This window comes from Xyrauchen texanus, chromosome 22, assembly GCF_025860055.1.
Source record: "Xyrauchen texanus isolate HMW12.3.18 chromosome 22, RBS_HiC_50CHRs, whole genome shotgun sequence".
NCBI classification, from domain to species: domain Eukaryota; kingdom Metazoa; phylum Chordata; class Actinopteri; order Cypriniformes; family Catostomidae; genus Xyrauchen; species Xyrauchen texanus.
Window position 1 is genome coordinate 1,500,156 of NC_068297.1, and position 22,500 is coordinate 1,522,655.

At 37.4% G+C, this 22,500-nt stretch overlaps 1 protein-coding gene across 1 annotated transcript in view; it reads right to left on the reverse strand.

Moving 5' to 3' along the window:
• Positions 1-9,954: 9,954 nt before the first annotated feature.
• LOC127662351 (coiled-coil domain-containing protein 9B-like) overlaps positions 9,955-22,500 on the reverse strand; it is a 35,310-nt gene continuing 22,764 nt past the window's right edge. Inside the window, exons 6-13 of the mRNA XM_052153483.1 lie at positions 19,579-19,656; positions 19,145-19,329; positions 18,007-18,056; positions 16,702-16,795; positions 15,437-15,461; positions 14,702-15,344; positions 13,826-13,908; positions 9,955-12,068 (exon numbers count right to left, since the gene is read on the reverse strand). Coding sequence (XP_052009443.1) covers positions 12,042-12,068; positions 13,826-13,908; positions 14,702-15,344; positions 15,437-15,461; positions 16,702-16,795; positions 18,007-18,056; positions 19,145-19,329; positions 19,579-19,656 — 1,185 coding nt within the window. The 3' untranslated portion in view covers positions 9,955-12,041. The remainder of the gene's footprint in view (positions 12,069-13,825; positions 13,909-14,701; positions 15,345-15,436; positions 15,462-16,701; positions 16,796-18,006; positions 18,057-19,144; positions 19,330-19,578; positions 19,657-22,500) is intronic.

The window sequence follows — 22,500 nt, forward strand, 5'->3', positions numbered from 1 at the left end:
CTCCTTTTTGTTTAGCCTTTATCTGGCATCCTTGGAGGACATTTGCGGGGCTTAAACTTGATATTTTGGGAGCGTTTATCTCCATCACCTGACCGCAGGCCTGTTATTGAATAGGAAACATTATATTTGATATATAAAGACTGATCATTCTGCACAATGCCTTTATTATTATTATTATTATTTTTATGTTGAAAACAGCCATTTGCGGGGCTTGTGGGTCAAGCTTTTCAGATTATGCCACTTAAAGCTTGCATGCTTTTCAAACAAACCTGTAAGTCATTTAATCAGGATTCAATTGTTAGAGGAACCTGTGTGGATGCTCAGGTATATGTGCATATATACATGTAAATGTAATGTTTAGTAATGTACATACATGCCCTGGATATGATAGAAACATACTAGGTGATTTTTACAACATTAAAGCACTATAGGTGTACAATACACCACTGTAATGGGAAATAATAAACTCTATTGTAAAACTATAACGCATAGATCGCATGTTTTGTGACAACGCACGCATTGGCAGCAAACACTCATATGTTATAATGCTTTAAGCTCCAAAATAGTTTGGGGATGAACATACATTTCTACAGTTTGAGGGAATTAACTGTGACTCTTTTATGGTCTTGATGGTTAAAATGATACCCAGAAAACACAGGCACTCATTTTATATAACAGGCAGCACTTGAATGACTTTGACCAGATTAAAAACACACGGCCGGATTAATAAAATGACGATGTACAGATTGAAGAAAATGCTGAACATTTTATTCTTAAGCTAAGTGGTGGCGGCGTAGTGGGCTAAGCACTATACTGGTAATCAGAAGTTTGCTGGTTCGATCCCCACAGCCACCACCATTGTGTCCTTGAGTAAGGCGCTTAACTCCAGGTTGTTCCGGGGGGATTGTCCCTGTAATAAGTGCACTGTAAGTCTCTTTGGATAAAAGCATCTGCCAAATGCATAAATGTAAATGTAAAATGTAATTTAATTGAACTGAATCAGCCTGCAAAAACACAGTGAGGCACTTATAATGAAAGTCAATGGGGCCAATGTTTGGAGGGTTTATGTGACGCTTATCATTTTATTAAAGCACTTGCATTAATTTGTGTATTATTAGAGCTGTAAAGTTGTTTAAATCATCATTTTTGTTGGAAGTACAAGAGGGGTTACGTCGCCATGGCAACGGATTTGTAAAATTGAAAATAACTTTACACAGAAATGGTTAATAGGCGATTTTAATCGCACTACAATCACGTTCACACACATATTGTTTCCATCTTGTGTCTATACTTTTGAAACGGTATTTTAATGTTTACCGATTGACCCCCACTGACGTCCATTGTAACACAGATCTGTGCGTTTATTACTTTTTCCCAATGAAAAGGAGGGACAAAGTCAATGGCAATCATCAATATGCCACAAATGCTGTCGATAGAGCTTAAAGGGCACCTATTATGGAATTTTGAAAATTACCTTTCATGTAGTGTGTAACATAGATTTAAGTGAACAAAAACATCCTGCAAAGTTTTATATATGAAAGTTCACCGTAAAAAAAGTTATTGTCTCTCAAAATTAGGAGTCGACTCTGAGTCAATGTAATGAATCGTTTTTCCAATGAGTCATTTTCCTTTTCGTTGTGACGTCAAGACGAAAAATTATCAAATTGTCCGCGCCCACTCATTGCGCGCCCAGACACCAGGGAAAACTTGAAAACATCATGTTGACAACAAGACGCTGTGTTCTGAAGTGCGTATCAAAAGCGACCTTTAATCACTGCCCAGGGACGAGCATGTGAAGAATCAGTGGCTAGAGTTTATATTTACAACTATACCACACAAGTATAGCCCGAACCTTGTGCTGTGTTCGCCTCATTTTAATGACGATTGCTTTACTGAACATGAAAGCTTTCAAGTGTGGATTCATGAGCGGTTGATACTGAAGGAAGGTTCAGTACCAAGTTTATTTGGATCAGCTTCCTCCTCCGAATCACAACCTGTAAGTATTATTAATAATTGTTGCATTTATGTGTTTTTTAGCATGTTAATAAGTATTTGTGTGTGTTGTGTACGTTACGCTCAGCGCAGCTTCTAGGTCTCCAATGTCAATGTTTTTGAAATATGTGAAATGTTTGTCGATGTTATTGGAGTTGTCATAAAGAATAGAGCAATAACTTGTAGTAATGCAGTGCGTTATCAATATGTTTATGCGTTGGGCTAACGCAAACAATAACTGATTGGGTGTTTACCACCGAACTTTGGGCTATGATCGCTAACATAAATCATTCATTCTCTGATTTTGATTTTTTTACTACAAAGCGGTGATGGGCGTTCTGTTTCCGACAATCTCTGCACAGAGTATACCAATGACAACTGACTGGGTCATCTGACCAATCACCGCAGATTAGCGTCACGCAAAGGAGGGGTTTGGAAAAGAGTCGTTGAACGAATCATTTGGGAGTCGGTGAGCAAATCAGGTCAACATAAATGCATATTATAAGACAACAAAAGTGTTTTTTGTCATTGCATGCATGTAAAACTGTTGTTGGGGACTCCCAAAACAATATTAGGAACATTTTAAATGCCATAATAGGTGCCCTTTAACTAGTATTGAACCCGCAATATTCCTTTAATGCTGTTAAAAACCAGCTTCAATTTCTTGATGCAAAATATAATTTCTTTGTGAAATATGACCTGGACGTGTTCTTGACAGAGTTCATAAGAGTCACCCATTTGTTGCTGGTTTATTCTGAGTCACATCTAGTAACATCTAGCATCTAGCTTTATTGATTTACCGCACAGTTCTGTAGTCAAAAGCAGAATTACACAATCCAGCTCTATTATCTTTGACCCTGATCACTGTTACAGTAGATGCAGGAAAATAATTCGTGCAACTCAGACACAAAGACACGCAGTGAGTGTTTGCATTAAACAGATAATAAATGGTGTTTCATAGGAAACTATAGCAAAAACTATTTTCAAATTTTCTATAGAAAACGTGAGAGTTCCTTACATTTACAAACCTCACCGCCACATTAAACTAGAGTGTTGTGGATAGTTGCCAAGGCGTTGCTATGGGGTTGCTAGGGTGTTCTGGGTAGTCCTGCACCCACAAGTCTGATCTCTTAGTAAAGTAGCAGCACACTTGTCCTCAACAAGATGCATGATTTGAGGAATCATTCATGTCTGTAGTATAAATGCTACGGGACGTGTTATGAGCCGAAGTTTAATATTTAGGGCTGGTGCTTTGAGGTTAGTGATGCTGCCTTTCTTAACCCAAAACGTTGATGTCAACTGTCCACTTTAAACAAGCTGTATTGGTGAACGTCTTTGATTGTATGTGTTCTGTGACACAAGAGAGAATTGATTTAGCAGCAGTGTTGGGACAAATCAATGTTGACTCTGAAGGGCTTTCAATAGAGAGTTTTTTAGGTTGAAGCTCACCCTTGAGTACACCTTGATCTGGTCTGTACCTGCAGTAGTTTTAAGATCCCTAATATCCCTTGGAGATTCAGTTTCAGTGATGTTTGCTACGACAAGCATGCATCAATTTTACTATTGCTAATATTTGGCATTAGTGATTTGAACAAACTCCAAACCCTAAATATTTGTCCAATCTTACATGTGTAACTCCTCCTGCTGCTTATGTGCTACAAGTCATGCAGCTTGAGGAGAGGTGTGCTAATATTTGTCTAAGCGATCAAGCATAATTTAGTCTATCTATCAGGAAGACTCACAGACTTGAGTGAAATGTAAGATGACATTTATACGATTTATATTAAACAAAAATAACAGTTGTACTTGGAACCGCCATATCCTGCCGGAGATAGTAGGCAGGGGCGAGGAGCCTACCCCTGTGCGGGATGGGACTCAACAGGTGGTGGTGGGGTGGAGGAGGTTGCCGTGTTAGCACACTGAAACAGCAATGTGATTGTGAGCAGACTTATAAAGCAACGGCTTACATGCGATTGGTTAGGAGTTACCCAGTTAATGGTGTGGCGATGCACAGCTGCTAGTCTTCCCACTAGAACTACGCTGCGCTTACATTTATTTCCATTAAGAGGCAACAATTGCCCCTGGAACTGAATCCTAGAAGATTTGTTTATTTATGTATTTTTTCAAAAAACCTCGGGGCAGCGGGGGCGGTATTGCACTCGCTCTATCGCACCGTTGTCACGAAAAGAGAGCTGAGCCGGAAGGTAAAGCTCTCGATCTACCGGTCAATTTTGGTTCCTACCCTCACCTATGGTCATGAAGGTTGGGTCATGACCGAAAGAACTAGGTCGCGAATACAAGTGGCCGAAATGGGCTTCCTCAGAAGGGTGGCGGGCTTCTCCCTTAGAGATCAGGGTGAGGAGCTCAGTCATCCGTGAGGAGCTCGGAGTAGAGCCGCTGCTCCTTTGCGTCGAAAGGAGTCAGTTGAGGTGATTTGGGCATCTGGTAAGGATGCCCCCTGGCCGCCTCCCTAGGGAGGTGTTTCAGGCACGTCCAGCTGGGAGGAGGCCTTTGGGAAGACCCAGGATTAGGTGGAGAGATTTCATCTCCACCCAGTCAGAGCTGGTTAATGTGGCTCGGGATAGGGAAGTTTGGGGCCCCCTGCTGGAGCAGCTGCCCCCGCGACCCGACTTCGGATAAGCGGTTGAAGATGGATGGATGGATGGAGGTATTTTTTTCATTTTTTTATGACCTCACAAATGTAAACAATTAATTAAGTCTGAATAAGGGGCTGCGACTAATAAAAGGAAATCAACTAATATTTGTAGGGCTGGGTAATGGCACCGGTTTCCAGATTTGATTTGATTCAATTAGGCTAAATATTCGGTTCATTTGGAAATATGACAACAGGCATGTTTCAATTTTAATGTTCCGTTTAAGTATTATTAATACAATCATTTTGAAATGTGGTGGCATTTTTGTGGCATTCTAGCATTTAACTGAGCATGCATGGGTGAACTACACTTAAAGCTTGTATTTTGAAAGCAAAGGATTGCAGTATGTTCTGTACTCATAATGGGTTTTTCAGTTATCATTAGTCAGGCCGGATGTAGATGCAATATTAATCAAAATGATGGAGGGAGAGAGAGAAAGAGAGAGCCACTGTGGTTTAAGAGTGCTGCAACTCAAACCGTATATGTCATCACTCACCCAATAACTGACCCTCATATCCCATCAGCACCAGGGTGTCTCTCTCACTCTCTCACTGCAGGTGCACATGATATAATCAAACATGTGCGGAGAGACCTGCGAGGCATTTTCCACCGCAGTGCAGCACAGGACTCGAGTAAAAAGCTCAGGGAGCTCGTGGCTGGACGAGCCCAAATCTGCACTTATTTCCTGCACTGCATCGAAGTGGATTTCAGGAGGCTTTTTGGCCTATATCTGGAATAACTGGTGCTATACGTATCAGGGCCTCTTTTTGAAGTCGCCTTTAAGTGTTGATTTTACGATGAAGAAATCTAGCGGACAAATTAATCTATTGTCAAACAAACATGTGGAAGAACTTTAGTTACTGAAATGCAGCTACTGTAATTGATTTCAATGCAATATTTAAACAACATGTCTTAGGGCGTTTTCAGACCTGTAGACTGTTTGCTTTGTTCCAATGTTGTATTTTCTCCTTGTTAGGGCCTGAGTACCGATGGTGCGAGGACCCTATTATTCTTCTAGGAGTTTAATATTTTTTTCCCAAATTAATCTTATTTTTGAGGGCCTAAACATTCTCGAAAACTCTTTGCACACGCATCAGAAGTGGTGAAAATTGACATCTGATATGGGTTTCAGAATTAGGTGTGGCAAAATGGCTCAATAGCGCCACCTACAAACATTCAACGATGCGCGCTTCACGCTACGTTTCACCTACACATATGAAAATCAGTACACATGTGTAACATGCCAATACCTACAGAAAAGTCTCTTGGACCCATTCCCTAAACTCAACAGGAAGTCAGCCATTTTGATTTTTCTCTTCAATTTTTGCCATTTCCAGGCCTCGTACTTTAACAAACTCCTCTTAGAGATTTCATCAGATCTACTTCATAGTTGGTAAATCTAATCTAAAGGCCTTGGCGATGCTAAATTGTGAAGCTTTTGAGCTTTCACCACACGGCGTGGCCGTGACGGTCTGACAAAATTCGATGTTTCGCCAAGAAACAGGAAGTTGTTATGACTCATACATACAATGTCCAATTTGCCCCAAACTTCACATGCTTGATAATAGTCCCAGCCTGAATAAATCTACATGCCAATATTCAGGTATAGTCACAGCGCCACCTACTGACAACAGGAAATTACATGTTTTACAGCGCATTTCCCATCATGCATTGTGATGCAGGTTGGTTTCGTTGGTCCATTGGGTCAGTATGCATTCTCACCACAAGCGAACAAAACACTCTTACACTTTATTTGACCATTTTAAAGGTAAAATTGTATACAAATAAATAACACAATTGTACACATTCAAGTAGTAAACATTTTGTAATTTGTAAAATAAAATAATTTAGATAGATTGATAGACTACCCCCCAAAAATCCCACTGATTAATTCAGATAATATCTCCGGATCAGAGAGTCATAGAGACTTCAGAGGTTGGCTTGTTTTACTCGTGTTTGCAAGCAGTCTTTGAATTATCCTTAGAAACTACTTAGCCATGAACTAGCAACCATTTAGAGCACCCTAGCAACCAACCCCATTGACTTCCATGCAAAATGATTTAGAGGGATATCTCCAGATCTGAATGTCATAGAGAATTTATTGTTGGCTCATTTGACTCAGGCCAGTAAGGAGCCTTGCTAGTATAACCATGGCAACTGCCTAGCAACCAGATGGGATCACCCTAGCAACTGTGGATCAACACCAACATCTCTGTACCAGAACATTGTAGACATCCGGGTTGGCTCATTTGACTCGAGATTATTTATACCCTGGCAACTGCCTAGCAACCAGATGGAACACCCTAGCAACTGTGGATCAACGCCAATATCTCTGCGCCAGAATGTCCTACAGTCGAGGGGGTGGCCTCTTTTAACTTGGGGCAGTTGGTGGGACACTGCGGTGATTAATTTTACCACGGCAACACCACTCACATTTTCTTCAGGAAATGTCCCTATCTAGTTGTTTATTTATTATTATTGCTTTACAATAATGAGAATTTTGGAAGACAATGTGTTTAATTCGCATAAACATTTTCACTATGAACAAGAATTAATAATGGTGCTAATGCATAAATAATCAGGGCTGCTTGTGTAAGAAAATATAATAAAAAAAATATATAAGTAATATTAATCAATTCATCAATATAGTATATATGTTTCCTCTTTTATATTAGATGCAGTGATTGTGATTTTGTATACAAAAGTTTTTTAATCTATTTGCTTCTATTTGTTCTATTATTTGCACAAAAAACACAATGATGTTATTGTACCTTCATCTAAGACCCAAACCATCATCATCATCAAACATCATGTGAATCATGTGATCAGGGCCTCATCGAGCGGTCCCTGAGGATGATGCCGTCCCCGAGCCTGCCTGCTGGAAAAGAGTAATTAAAAGAGTAACAGAAGAGAACACACTGTTGGAAGAGAACAGGGAGAGATTTCCACAGCAACCGGCCGATGGGACACCTTTAAAATAATAAGACACTAATCCCAAAAGATCTTGCATTACAAGCAGAGATCTGCAAGCAGCTCACACATTCAAAATGACACAAGATATTGATTTAATATCACCTGCACAATGTCGCAATGTTCTGTGCATACAATCCATAGCATTGATCATTTAAGAACATTCAGAAAGATTAATGAAGTAAATGGAATTACTTCAAAATATTTAATTAGTACATGTGTGATAAGCCCCGCCCTCTTCAAAAGATCAGGTGAGAAAACCAGGTCAAAACAAAAAAAAAGAAAATTCTCAAAAATTATAAACGGACTGAAAGAATCAAACAGAACGCTATTTTTATCTTTTCTATCTCTCTGCCTACGGATTTTATTTTGTATTCATATTTATTCAAACCCATATTACATCAATAATTAAGTGACAGGATGTGGTAGATTCCAAAGGACATCAAATGTTCATACTGTGAGCGAGTAACAGGCCACCAGTAAAACTGGGGGATGATTCAACATCATGTGACTGAATCAAAATAACGTATCAACTGGGAACTTACAAGAATGCAGTTTCAACAAACTGTAAAATATGAATAAATATAGGCAGATACATTTAACTAAATCACCTTTACAAAATGTACAATCTTTCAATTAAAATTTTACATTGAAAATCTGTGAATTGAAATCGTAGTATGTAGGTAGTATGTTACTCCTTATTTAAATGATACAATCCTATGATCATGACGCTTTCTAAAGGCAGCTACACTGAAGAAAAAAAACAATGACATATGCCTTGATAGTATAACCATGGCAACTGCCTATCAACCAGATGTGATCACCTTAGCAACCGAGTAGCAAAACCTCTCTGTACTAGAACATTGTAGACTTCCGGGTTGATTCATTTGACTCGAGATTATTTTTACCCTGGCAACTGCCTAGCAACCAGATATGGTCACCTTAGCAACCAAGTAGCAAAACCTCTCTGTACCAGAACGTCGTAGACTTCCGGGTTGGCTCATTTGACTCAAGATTATTTTTACCCTGGCAACGGCCTAGCAACCAGATGTGGTCATTTTAGCAACCGAGTAGCAAAACCTCTCTGTACCAGAACATTGTAGACTTCCGGGTTGGCTCATTTGACTCGAGATTATTTTTAACCTGGCAACTGCCTAGCAACCAGATGTGGTCACCTTAGCAACCGAGTAGCAAAACATCTCTGTACCAGAACATCGTAGACTTCCGGGTTGGCTCATTTGACTCAAGATTATTTTTACCCTGGCAACTGCCTAGCAACCAGATGTGGTCACCTTAGCAACCGAGTAGCAAAACATCTCTGTACCAGAACATCGTAGACTTCCGGGTTGGCTCATTTGACTCAAGATTATTTTTACCCTGGCAACTGCCTAGCAACCAGATGTGGTTACCTTAGCAACCGAGTAGCAAACATCTCTGTACCAGAACATTGTAGACTTCCGGGTTGGCTCATTTGACTTGAGATTATTTTTACCCTGGCAACTGCCTAGCAACCAGATGTGGTCACCTTAGCAACCAAGTAGCAAAACATCTCTTTACCAGAACATCGTAGACTTCCGGGTTGGCTCATTTGACAAGAGATTATTTTTACCCTGGCAACTGCCTAGCAACTTATCAACTGGGAACTTACAAGAATGCAGTTAAACTATAAAATATTGATAAATATAGGCCGATACATTTAGCTACATCGCCTTTACAAGAACTTGTTTTCTTTGCTTTCGATTAATGCAATTCTCGAAAATGTGCATAATTACATTATGTTGGGTGAATGTGAACCACTCAAGTGTGTTCAACAACATGGGGATTTGCAGTTCAGCTTTGCATGGGACTTGATGCAGAGAGTACAAATGTTGAAATGAAGTGTTATTTTATGCACTTAGTTGACTCAATTTAAATTTACAAGATTAAATCATGTAAATTTCAAAGCACTTTTTTAAAGTGTTTCAGAGTTGCAGAGTGAGAATGAACACACTTAAAAAATTTTTTTTCAATTTTAATGACAAAATTGTATAAAACAAATTATATAAAAAAATATATATATATATATATTTTGAGTTTTATTCATTTAATTTAGTTAAACATTCATGATTCAGTTCGATGGAATTTTGTTATGAAATTGATATGTTAATCTTACAAATTGGCTAAAGAATTTTTTTGAGTGTACATTAAAAGGTGTTGTATATGTAATATTAGTATACTGTATTGAAAACTAGAAGATGACATTAAGCTTACAACAGTTAGAGACGAATTTGCTCCGTGGAAAAAGTTGAAGCATCCCATCATAGTGCTGGTAAAAAAACAAATAATCATGTTTTTTTGTATTTTATTTTTATTATATATATATTTCAAATTATGTACAATACATTTTCATTTCAAACCTGGATGAATGCAAAATGCTTAATTAAAGTCACAGTAAAATATAAATCAAACTCTAGTCACTTTATACAAACCCTTAGGGCACTTTTCCGCTGCACTCGCCTCAACTCGACTCGCTTGACTTTTCTGAGCTTGCGTTTCCACTGCAGTTTAGTGCCGCCTCAACGTGGGTGGGATTATAGGCTGATCGTCATAGTAACGCCACCTCTACTGCAGTGACATCATCTTAAACATGACACAAACTGACCAAAACAATAACATGAGCGCTAGCTGTTAGCTGCTAGCTCATTGTGCTGCATAAAGCAGATGTTCATGGTAATTTTACACAAGTGTAAAAGTTCAATTGGTCTGGTTGTTTTAGAAGCTTCCAGTAGCTGGTCAACTAAATAAAGTGAAGCTTTCAATCAGAGTATAGAGTTAACCTAACAAAACGTCCCATCCTCCATTGTGGACTCCAACAACGCCATGACCGAGTCCAGCGCACTCTCCGTCCCATTGCTCGCCGGTCTAGATAGCGTCCATTTGGTCAAATCACTTCCACGTTTCTTTGATGGATCTGTCGTCACTTTTAAGTGTTTTTAACATTTCCCTTCACTGTTGGCAGGTCCGGTGGTAGCCGTGTGCGGCCAACATCTGAGACACTTCCTAAAATACTTTTTCGTTTCGTTCATCACTAACGAGTGGACCGTCTGCACCTCATTTATTGACCACGGCGTGGTTTTGCTCACAGCCATTTCTGTTTACAATCAAGTGAACAAATGATACTGCTATCGCTGTTGCTAACATTTAAACTAGCATGTTGATGTCACGTGACGCCGGTAGTGACGATTCTCTCTGACCAATCAGTGATCTGCAGGATTTTGACGTCACATTTAGTATCGGCTCAGCTCGCTTGGAGCCTCGACTGAGTTGGTACTAAAAAAGTACCAGGTACCAGGTGCGATCCACAATGGAAAACCCCCAAAAAAGCGAGCAGAGTTGAGTCGAGTTTTACCGTGCAGTGGAAAAGCCCCATTATGGTGTCTTCGTGTCTTCCTAAATCAAACTGTAACACGACCAAAAGTCCAAAACATTTAGACTCTTAAATGCTGAAATGTTGTCAAGTACAATGACATTTTATAGTCACAACCAACAACTTATTAATTTAAATACTAAATTACATCGGGCAAGACAACTTGCTTTAACGTTACCCATATGTTAGCAAAAAACAAACAAACAATTGTGCATATTCAAGTAGTAAACATGTTGTGCTAATATGTCAAATAAAATAATTTAAAGGCTTCTGCTTTGCAAAAGATCAGATAAAAAACTGAAATAGCCTAGATAAGAAAAACCAAACAAATCATTCCACTTTTCTGGCAACATTTCAGATGTAACATTCGTATAAAATAAAGTGCTAATTAACATACCTTAACAATCCACGTGAACTTTTGAAATTCCACACAACTTCCGAAACCCCGTGACACGTGTGCTTGTAAAGTAGAAACGCTTTATAGATTATTAGCCAATCGTGGCAACCAAGAGGCCTTTGTCAGGTTGTGTTTAAGAGTACGACAGTCATGCGTGTATAAAACTAGGGCTCGTCATGTTAGTCAGTTAGTCCGTGTGCTATATGAATCTCAATGCATTTTCACGTGTCTATGGGTTTGTTCCAATAAACTAAGCAACACATTCAAATGGTTTGTGGTGCCTCTTTTAAAGTTCCACCAAAGACACAAAAGTGTCCGTCCTTTCGATTTGGCAGCTCAGTGCGATAACCGTCTTTAAACCAATCTGAAACCAAATTTAATAAATCACATACTGTGTTTGTCATCAGTCAACCTTCAGACTTCAATAAATTACTCAAAGTTCAGCCTTTTCCAATGCTAAAATGGTTCTTCAATACGGTAGTTTTAAAGAGTCAGATAAGTGACTTTGCTCCACCAGAAATGAAACTCGCCTGAACTGGAGTCAAATAAAAAAAAAAGGCAAATGCTGTTTCCATTCTTCTTTCGTTTTGGTTTAAGGTTCAGTCCAGACGTCAGTTTCCATCTAAACAACTTTCCCATTCTGTCTTGCCTGGATGGGAAAAAAGAGAGGGAGATTTTAAATCAATCTATACAGGGCTGGTACTAGAATGCTAGGCAAATCTAGGGGGCAAATCTAGGGGGCAAATCTAGTGGGCAATGCCACCCCCACACACACACACACACCTAGACCGGGCCATGAATCTAAATACATTTGAACTAAAATAAATAGTTACATATTATTAATATTAATGTTATTATAGTTTTTTTCTTCTTCTCACGTTTTCTTCCCAATTCGTAACGGCCAATTCCCAATGCGCTCTGAGTCCTTGTGGTGGCATAGTGACTCGCCTCAATCCGGGTGGCAGAGGACGAATCTCAGTTGCCTCCGCGTCTGAGACCGTCAATCCACGCATCTTATCACGTGACTTGTTGAGCGCATTACCGTGGAGACGCAGCGCCAGGGCTGGACTGGTAATCTGGCACACCGGGCATTTTCCCGGTGGACCGACGCCCTTTGGGCCCGATCAGGGGCGGAATGTCCATCGGGAGACTGGTGGGTCGGCCGCGAAACGGACCTAATCAGCCGCGATAAGCAAAAATTAGCCACTGCGTCATGCAGAACGGACCATCACAATATGCAAAATAGGACAGCGAACACAACCCCACCCCCCCCCAACAGTTGGGCCAGTTGCCATATAAAATCCCGTGCCGATTTCTCTCCCAGTCCAGCCCCACGTAGCGCATATGGAGGCTTCACGCTATTCTCTGCGGCATCCACGCACAACTCGCCACACGCCCCACCGAGAGCGAGAGCCACATTATAGTGACCACGAGGAGGTTACCCCATGTTGCCGGGCCAATTTGGTTGCTAAGGAGACCTGGCTGGAGTCACTCAGCACGCCCTTGATTCAAACTAGGGACTCCAGGTGTGCTAGCCAACGTCAATACTCGCTGAGATACCCAGACCCCCTTAATTATTAATATTATTGGAAATGGCTTGTTTTAGGTTTGATAAGACCTTTCTGTTCGGATAAACCTTAAAATCTTTGCAAAAAGTAAAAAATAAAATTATATATATATATATATATATATATATATATATATATATATATATATATATATATATGAGCCATTTGTAAAGATTTGCAAGGAAATATATATATATAGTTAGTCAATTTTAACCACATTTTATTTTATATTCAAATTTGGCACATTACGCACTATAATATAGCTTGAAGCTATTTAAAGATCATTTATAATTTATAAATTATTGTTCCTGCGTTATTAAACCATTAATAGGCTACATACAAAAAGTTTGTTACTCCAAATATGCAGCAAACAATTTATTGTTGTTTTTACAAGTTCATATAAAAGCACTTTTATTATGGTTTTTCATCCTTAATAAACAACTTACTAAATTGGCCATGACATAACCATCTCCACAGTCACAGATCATTAATACATGTTTAATTCTGTATATGTTATCACTTTATATTTGGTCACGAAAACACTCTTTATTACAACCTTTATAAAGCATTACTTGCATTAATATATGTCCACTTCTTTACCACTGGTTTGCAACAGAACGCTTAACAATAAGGGATGAATATGCCGCATGATATGTAGCATAGTGGCACTTTGCTAGTGTGTTTGTGAAGCTCTTGAGCTCTCTAATGGAGTTTCAGTGGGCGCTGAGCTTTGTGAGATGGGACACTTCAAATCTGCCAGTGAAATGAGAAGAGAGAGAGAAAGAGAGCTTTAATGCAGCGGACTTCCTCTCACATCAGACCACCGTCACACACTCACCATATCAGTGCTGGTGTTGTGGTCTGGAAGAGGGTTTTCAGACTCCAGACTCAAGACAGACCGACTGGAGTCAATCAGATCTTCTATGAGGAACAACACACACATCATCTCAGATACAAAAGCCACAAACACCTGCTGTATATTATCAGACAGACTTCCATAAAATACTAAAACATTAAATAATTTTTATTATGCATGTATCTGGAACACTCGATTCTGATTGGTCAGTCGCACCATCTAGCAGTCCGATATTTCTGAATAACACTGCGACCTCTACACTGCGGTCTCTTTCTTCTCACATCATTACCATAATGAATGTGAGATCAATGTTTCATGTTAATTTACTTATTAATTTGGTAGGAACCCATGTAATAATCCAGATAATGAGCAGTCAAATGGTCATTTTCACAAAATAAACATCAACAAAATTCTGACGCTACCCAAAGTTGGAGTTCATCTGTCTCTGGAGACTCCGTGGTCTCTTTCTTCTCACTTGATAACTATAATTTCAACATAAATCAATATTTCTTGTCCATTTACTTATTTGGTTGGTAGCCATGTAATAATCCGGATAATGAGCAGTCAGCTGGTCATTTTCACAAAATATATCTCATCAGGGTGATGTAAGATCCTGGTCACCCTATCGAGGTTTTATCTTAGACTGTAACATCCTACAAAAAATACTACATCCTAATAGGACATTTTCCTAACCTATTAGGACATTTTTTGTTTGTTTCGACTTTTAAATGTGCTAATTTTACAGTAGGACCAATTATTGGATTGAATTTCTGCCTCTAAAAATCCTTTTAAAAATCCCATTTTTTATATTTCTTATGATTCTTATTATTTATTACAGATTATCATATATATTCCTACCATTTCCTCTTGACGAGCAGTTCTTGGTATGTTCCACGGGCTGGTTCTGGCCCTGTTCTACTGATACGCAAACATTTCCTGATCTGGATCTGGGACAAGATGCTTCACTGGCTTCATTTTCAGTGACTTCAGTTCCAGGATTTACTTCTGGAAGTTTCTTCTCGCAGATTTCCTGTTCTGAAGAGGTTAGTCTCACCTCAGTACCTTTGAGGGGCGTGTCTGCTGACTTGGCTTCCTGGACACATTCACTGTTATCTTTATTTTGTGTCAACATTTGTTTAATGTTTTCCCGGGTGGAGCCGCTCATACCCTGTGCATGTGTTTTCAGCATGCTGGCCTTGGTTTCCATAGCAACACTATCATCATCAATAGGCTCTTCTAAAAACCGTACCTTTTTCTCTGTGGCCTTGAGACAGGACGTCTCTGAATGAGGCATTTCTCTGGAAATACGTCCATTCTCGTCTTCTGTCCAATCAGAGGTCACGATACTGATGGTTTTCTGTGTTTTGAACGAGTCTTCAGATGCGCAGGGCTTTATGGCAACATCTTGGTTTTCAGTGTCTGGATTGATGTCTTCCACCTCAGGACCACAAAGAGCGTCTAGTTCCTCCAGAAACGCTTGTAGACTGCTCCCTTGATAAACCTAGCAGAAACGATAAAATAAATAAATAAAAAAGATCAAAATAACCAAGAACATTTTAACCTCAAATCTGAAAGGCTTTTCCACAATCTCACCTGCAGTTGTTCTTCAGCGTCCCATCTATGACGCAAAAAGGAGAAAATATTTACACAGTCACAACACCATTTTTTTTACTTGTCTGTGAGCTTGTTTTGCTGAATAAACCAATGCAATATCTTACATGTCCAGAACAAAAAATTGCATTCTGGCAGGAAAAGCAAGCTAAATAACATGTTATTGACATTTGATGGTACAACCCCAATTCCAAAAAAGTTGGGACAGGATGAAAAATACTAAAAGAAAACAAAAAGGAATGACTTTTGAATTATATTCACTCTTTGCTATATTGAAAGCACCTTGAGACGGGGGCAATTTAAGATTAATAACAATTTGACGAGTTGAAATAACAAGGTGATGTGAAACGGGAGATGTTAAACAGGCAATCGTACGACACGTATGTCAGTGCCCATGGCATGGCTAAATCACACTTCTGTGAGGGCACCATGAACACAGACAGATATGTACACATTTTGGACCAACATACACTGCCATCCAACACCGTCTTTTCCAGGGATGTCCCTGCATTTTCCAGCAGGACAACTTCAAACCACATACTGGCCGGATTACAAGTGCATGGCTGTGAAGCAGAGAACGTGGGTGCTAGATTGGCCTGACCGCAGTTCTGTGCAGCTGAAGACCTTCATAATGGATGAATGGGGGAAAATTCCACTTTCTAAAGTTATCAAACTTGTGTCTTCAGTGCCTAAATACTTAATAATTGTTATTAGAAGAAATGGTGATGTTTCACTGTGGTAAACACTGGACTGTCCCAGTTTTTTGGAGCGTGTTGCAATCATCTGATTTGAAATGACTGTACATAAAAACAATGAAATTAACAAGGTAAAACGTAACATGTAGTTATAGACCTTTCAATATAGCGAAGGGTGAATATAATTTACAAATCACTCCTGTGTGTAAAAAAAAAAGTTTGTAACTTTTATTAGCATTTTTTCATACTTTCCCAACTTTTTTGGAAATGGGTTGTAAGATGCTCGCAAAAGGGATGTTCTCAGCTTTCTAATAGCATGTATATTGAGCTTCTAGTCCACTCAGAGGCCAAGATATTCGATGAAATAGACTAAACGTCTATGGACAAGCACATTTATAACATTTATAGCACGTTCCAAATATAATGTTCTGTTCATCATAAGATGGTAAACATATTTTTAGATTAAGTGTGAATGCTGATCTTTTAAATTTGAGTGTCTGTACAAAACCTTTATAATGTCAATTAGCTGTTTAAATATGCAGATCATTTCACCTTCTGGCTCGACCCGTCAGACGGTCTTTACCCATTGCTTTACTGCCCATCACCGGAACACTCTTAGCCTTCCTGTCCCGCGCTTGATGATGACCTACAAAAACCACAAACAAATCAATTGTAATAATGTTTATGATCTAATCCTCAATAATATCAATCAGATATTAGTACAATCCCTGACTCAAGATACTAGACCATACATTTCCTTGAGATCACTGCACATTAAACCACTGTAGTGCATGTGGTTTGCAGTAAGTGCTTATTAAATAGAACTACTTCGGTAAACATTGATGTTGGCTTGACAAAGCGTTTTCATACGGTCTTGCACGATGTTGTTCGCATAAACTCGTACGACTTCATCACGTGCAAATTCCCGGATGTCTAATGCAGAAGTAAACGTGAGTTCCAGGCACGAGGCGTTAAGGACATGCTTATTAATATAATGCCCATACCCAAAACCCTTATTGAAACTTAACCGATCAGTAGAGCGTGTAAACATGATTGGAAGCTGTTGTGTGTGACAGAAGCAAGAAATTGTCACGTATTAGATGGAAACGATGTCTAGCGACGTCATTGGCTGTAGTGAAAGTCATAGGAATTCAAACAAGTGAAGTCGCACGATATCGTACGAATTAGCCAAATTTCGAAAAGTCGTACAAATCCTGACGATTTGACCATGAGAGTGTGTTGGAGAGAGAGAGAGAAAGCAACTTAAAGCAGATTAAAGGCCTTCTGTGGGTTTGTTTTCATTTGAATTTTTGTCAATTGCAGTTTGAATTAACGAGCATTCCTCTGGTCCACGGTATTATTCAGTTATTCCGGTCAGATAGAAAAGACCTAGCTCACTATTCCAGAACAGTCTGAAGGTCTGTATGCAAGGCGTATGCGAAGCTACATCGGGGACATGATGGAAAATGACGTTATATGGTGCAATCGTATCATCTTGAGCAAAGGAATCAGAGGAAAATTTAGTTTCTAGGATTCACGGTTCAAAAGTTATTAACAGAAACGTGAGTGCAAATTTGGGCAGTTGGTGGCGCTAGAGGGTTTGAGTAGAGACGCCAAATTTGCTGTGGTAACAGATCAGACTGTCCTCTATCTGTGTGCCAAAATTCATAACTTGCCCGCAAGTGGTTCTATGGGCTATCACAGACTCAAGAGCGGAAGAAAAATAATAAGAAAACTAACAGAAACAATAGGGGTCTTTCACCCCTTGTGCATGACCCCTAATAAAAAAATGGACCTTCCATACTCTATTTGCTCCATGATTTATATTTGAATGTCACCAGTAATGGATTCACTCACCTCTGTTGTGCGTTTCGCTCTCTGTTCCTCCATGTACTTTTTCAGAAAACCTACAGACACAACGTTTTGAAAAAACACACGTCAGCCACACATGAACACAAAATCATAATCACGGACAACAACAACACATGAGCAGGTGCTCCAGTGGTCAAGACATGCGAAACAAACTCTCTCTTAACAGATCATTACTAGATGAGCTAATGAAAACATCTTTACAATGCAGAAAAGATCAGCATGAATTTCTAAGTCTGTCCAGGCAGGTTTATGCTCATCTATTGGTAGCAGGGCTTGACTGGTAATCTGGCATACCGGCCATTTTCCCGGTGGGCCGACACACTTTGGGGAGAACCAAGCGGGCCGGTGGGTTGGCCGTGAAACAGGCCGCGATAAGCTAAAATGGTAAGATGCTATGTAAAATCCCGGTACGATTTCTCTTCCCAGTCCAGCCCTGATTGGTAGGCACAGTAGCTGTACATTTTAGGATAGATTTATGATACATTTAAGGTGCTTTGGTGTCCTTTTTGAAGCTTGAGAGCTTCAGTCCCCATTTTTTTGTAATAGAATGCAATCAATATTTCCCCGTTTTGTAATCCACAGAAAAAAATCTGTCATTCGGTCATGACTTGAGGGTGAGTAAATGATGTTTGGGTGAACTGTTCCTTTAAATGTTTAACAACGAACACATTTTGTCCTGTTGTACTGAACACCTACTGATGATGTCATTCTGCGCTACCACTAAATGTTTCAATGCTGAATTGTCCTGCTGCCCGGGACAATCTCGAGTGTTCACAAACTCTCCCAAATAAGGCAAGGCATTCAAACGGCTCTAAAAATAACCTCCTATCCCGTCCACTCAATACCGCTCACAGGGGAAGCTTGTTTATCCCAGAAGCATCTCAAACGTTGAAGACTCACAGACACTTGCTATCGTTTGGACTTAAGTTCAGAGTCTCTTTCATTTACCCGACAGCACACATTATTTGGTCTCATCCTCGTTTACTCTGTTAAGATTCAAACAGCTGTGAATTATGTAAGAGATTGTTAAACATGGAAAGAGAACGTTCACAACAACACCTACAAGAAGGAAATCAAAGAACTGAAATCAGGCACGCATTACAAGCGCACGTGTCTGGCTTACATCAGCTCACTCTTCTCCAGGTCCCAGGCTCTCCTCCACTGGCCTTTGGAGTTTTTGTGTCGGGCGACGCGCTCTCGGTCGATCTTCTCGCGCTCTTTCTTCCATCGCAGGTACTCGAGCTGCTCTCGTCTGGACGAGAGAAGGTTCGATTCACCGAGAATTGGTGCATCAAACCCTTCAGTGGCCTACAAGACAGGAATATGATTTGAGTCTCAGTCTTTACACCGAGATGCAAAGTCATTGTTCTGAAATTTAAGTCATTATTCAATGAAAATCTTCCCCAGCACTGAAGCTCTCAAATCAACTATGCCAGTAGGTGTCTGGTGTGAGGTCAATGGTGCTTGGTCACAAAACATACAAGTACTAATGTCGCTTCATAATGTCACTGACGTCCTATCTGACCATATTAGATTGAGCAGACGAGATTCACTCACCAGAACAAAATCATCACTCTGAGAGACGCCACGAGACTCCTCACATTGACTCTTCACATTCTGTTTCCCTGTGTCCTCCTGAACAAACGGCACGAAAGAGAACACAGAAAGAGAGTGGTGGCAAATATTATTATTTTGTTTATAAATAAAAAAATGACTGATTACTGCATTTTTACAGGCTCATAATATGCCAAATAAAATATTATAACTTGTCATAAATAAATGGAAAAACAATAATAATACATTATGATACTTACCTGTTCATAGTTATATCTTTTTGACTACAATTTTTTATAATAAATTTTCAAAATCATATAATACACCTTATAAAATGTTACAACTTAACATACATTATTCTAACCACAACTATAATATACTTAGTTATATCTTTTATTATCATAATACACCTTATAATATCTTATAACATGTTATAAACAATTGTAAACACAATAATAATATTCATATCTATTCATAATTATATATTTTACTATAATGTGTTATAATACTTTTGCAATGTATCATAATACACCTTATAATATCTTATAACATGTTATAAACAATTGTAAACACAATAATAATATTCACATCTATTCATAATTATATATTTTACTATAATGTGTTATAATACTTTTGCAATGTATCATAATACACCTTATAATATCTTATAACATGTTATAAACAATTGTAAACACAATAATAATATTCACATCTAATCATAATTATATATTTTACTATAATGTGTTATAATACTTTTGCAATGTATCATAATACACCTTATAATATCTTATAACATGTTATAAACAATTGTAAACACAATAATAATATTCACATCTATTCATAATTATATATTTTACTATAATGTGTTATAATACTTTTGCAATGTATCATAATACACCTTATAATATCTTATAACATGTTATAAACAATTGTAAACACAATAATAATATTCACATCTATTCATAATTATATATTTTACTATAATGTGTTATAATACTTTTGCAATGTATCATAATACACCTTATAATATCTTATAACATGTTATAAACAATTGTAAACACAATAATAATATTCACATCTATTCATAATTATATATTTTACTATAATGTGTTATAACACTTTTGCAATATATCATAATACACCTTATAATATCTTATAACATGTTATAAACAATTATAAACACAATAATAATTTTCATATCTATTCATAATTATATCTTTTACTATAATGTGTTATAACACTTCTGCAATATATCATAATACACCTTATAATATCTTATAACATGTTATAAACAATTGTAAACACAATAATAATATTCACATCTATTCATAATTATATATTTTACTATAATGTGTTATAATACTTTTGCAATGTATCATAATACACCTTATAATATCTTATAACATGTTATAAACAATTGTAAACACAATAATAATATTCACATCTATTCATAATTATATATTTTACTATAATGTGTTATAACACTTTTGCAATATATCATAATACACCTTATAATATCTTATAACATGTTATAAACAATTATAAACACAATAATAATTTTCATATCTATTCATAATTATATCTTTTACTATAATGTGTTATAACACTTCTGCAATATATCATAATACACCTTATAATATCTTATAACATGTTATAAACAATTATAAACACAATAATAATATTCATATCTATTCATAATTATATCTTTTACTATAATGTGTTATAATACTTTTGCAATGTATCATAATATGTTATAAACAATTGTAAACACAATAATAATATTCATATCTATTCATAATTATATATTTTACTACTATAATGTGTTATAATACTTTTGCAATGCATCATAATACACCTTATAATATCTTATAACATGTTATAAACAATTATAAACACAATAATAATATTCATATCTATTCATAGTTATATCTATTACTATAATGTGTTATAACACTTTTGCAATGTATCATAATATGTTATAAACAATTGTAAACACAATAATAATATTCATATCTATTCATAATTATATATTTTACTACAATGTGTTATAATACTTTTGCAATGCATCATAATGCACCTTATAATAACACAATTATAATACTTACCTATTCATAGTTGTATCTTATATAGTTATAGTATAAATAGATATAACTTTACTTAAAGCGGGCAGAGACCACAACTAATGGTATATGATCACATGATTAAGCATTATGACTGTTTAAACTATGCTGCTTTTGCATGAGAGCACTTATATGATACATAAATATGCATAACATTACAACTTCTGAAGATAATATTGGATGTTGAATGCATTATACTCGTTCAGGTATAACTATAAATAGATTGTTACAATGTATTATAACTAGCAATAATTATTTATGAGAAGTCATAACACATTATAAGGTTACATTATGAATGTATTCATAATTAATTATAGTGATGAATTTATTGAAAGTGTGTTAAATACTACTGTAAGACAATGTAGCTAATACAGTTATTATTATTCTAAAATTATTATAAATGATTTGTTGAAGTCTTCAAAGTGCACAAAAGACGTAAATGTTGAAAGTTAAACACAAAAGTTTGCAGAGCTCTACTGCCCGCATGTGGATGAAACACAAGGCACATCTGTCTGCCACTGGATTTTCTACATATTATCTTAAAAGCAAATCTTTAACACTCTTACATGTGAGTTTGTTCATGTAATGGTTCAGACGGACATTACAAACACGACTGACTTTACCTCAATTTCATTTGTTCAGTAGAAAACTTTGATTTCAGCAGGAAAGAGATTTTCTACTTTTAAAACTGTCTCTGAAATATATCAGAAACCCTAATACCAGAAACATCAAATTAACCTGTTCAAGGATATACAAGTTTATTTTGTGATAATGAGTGTGTGACAAACAGTATTTGACTGTGTGT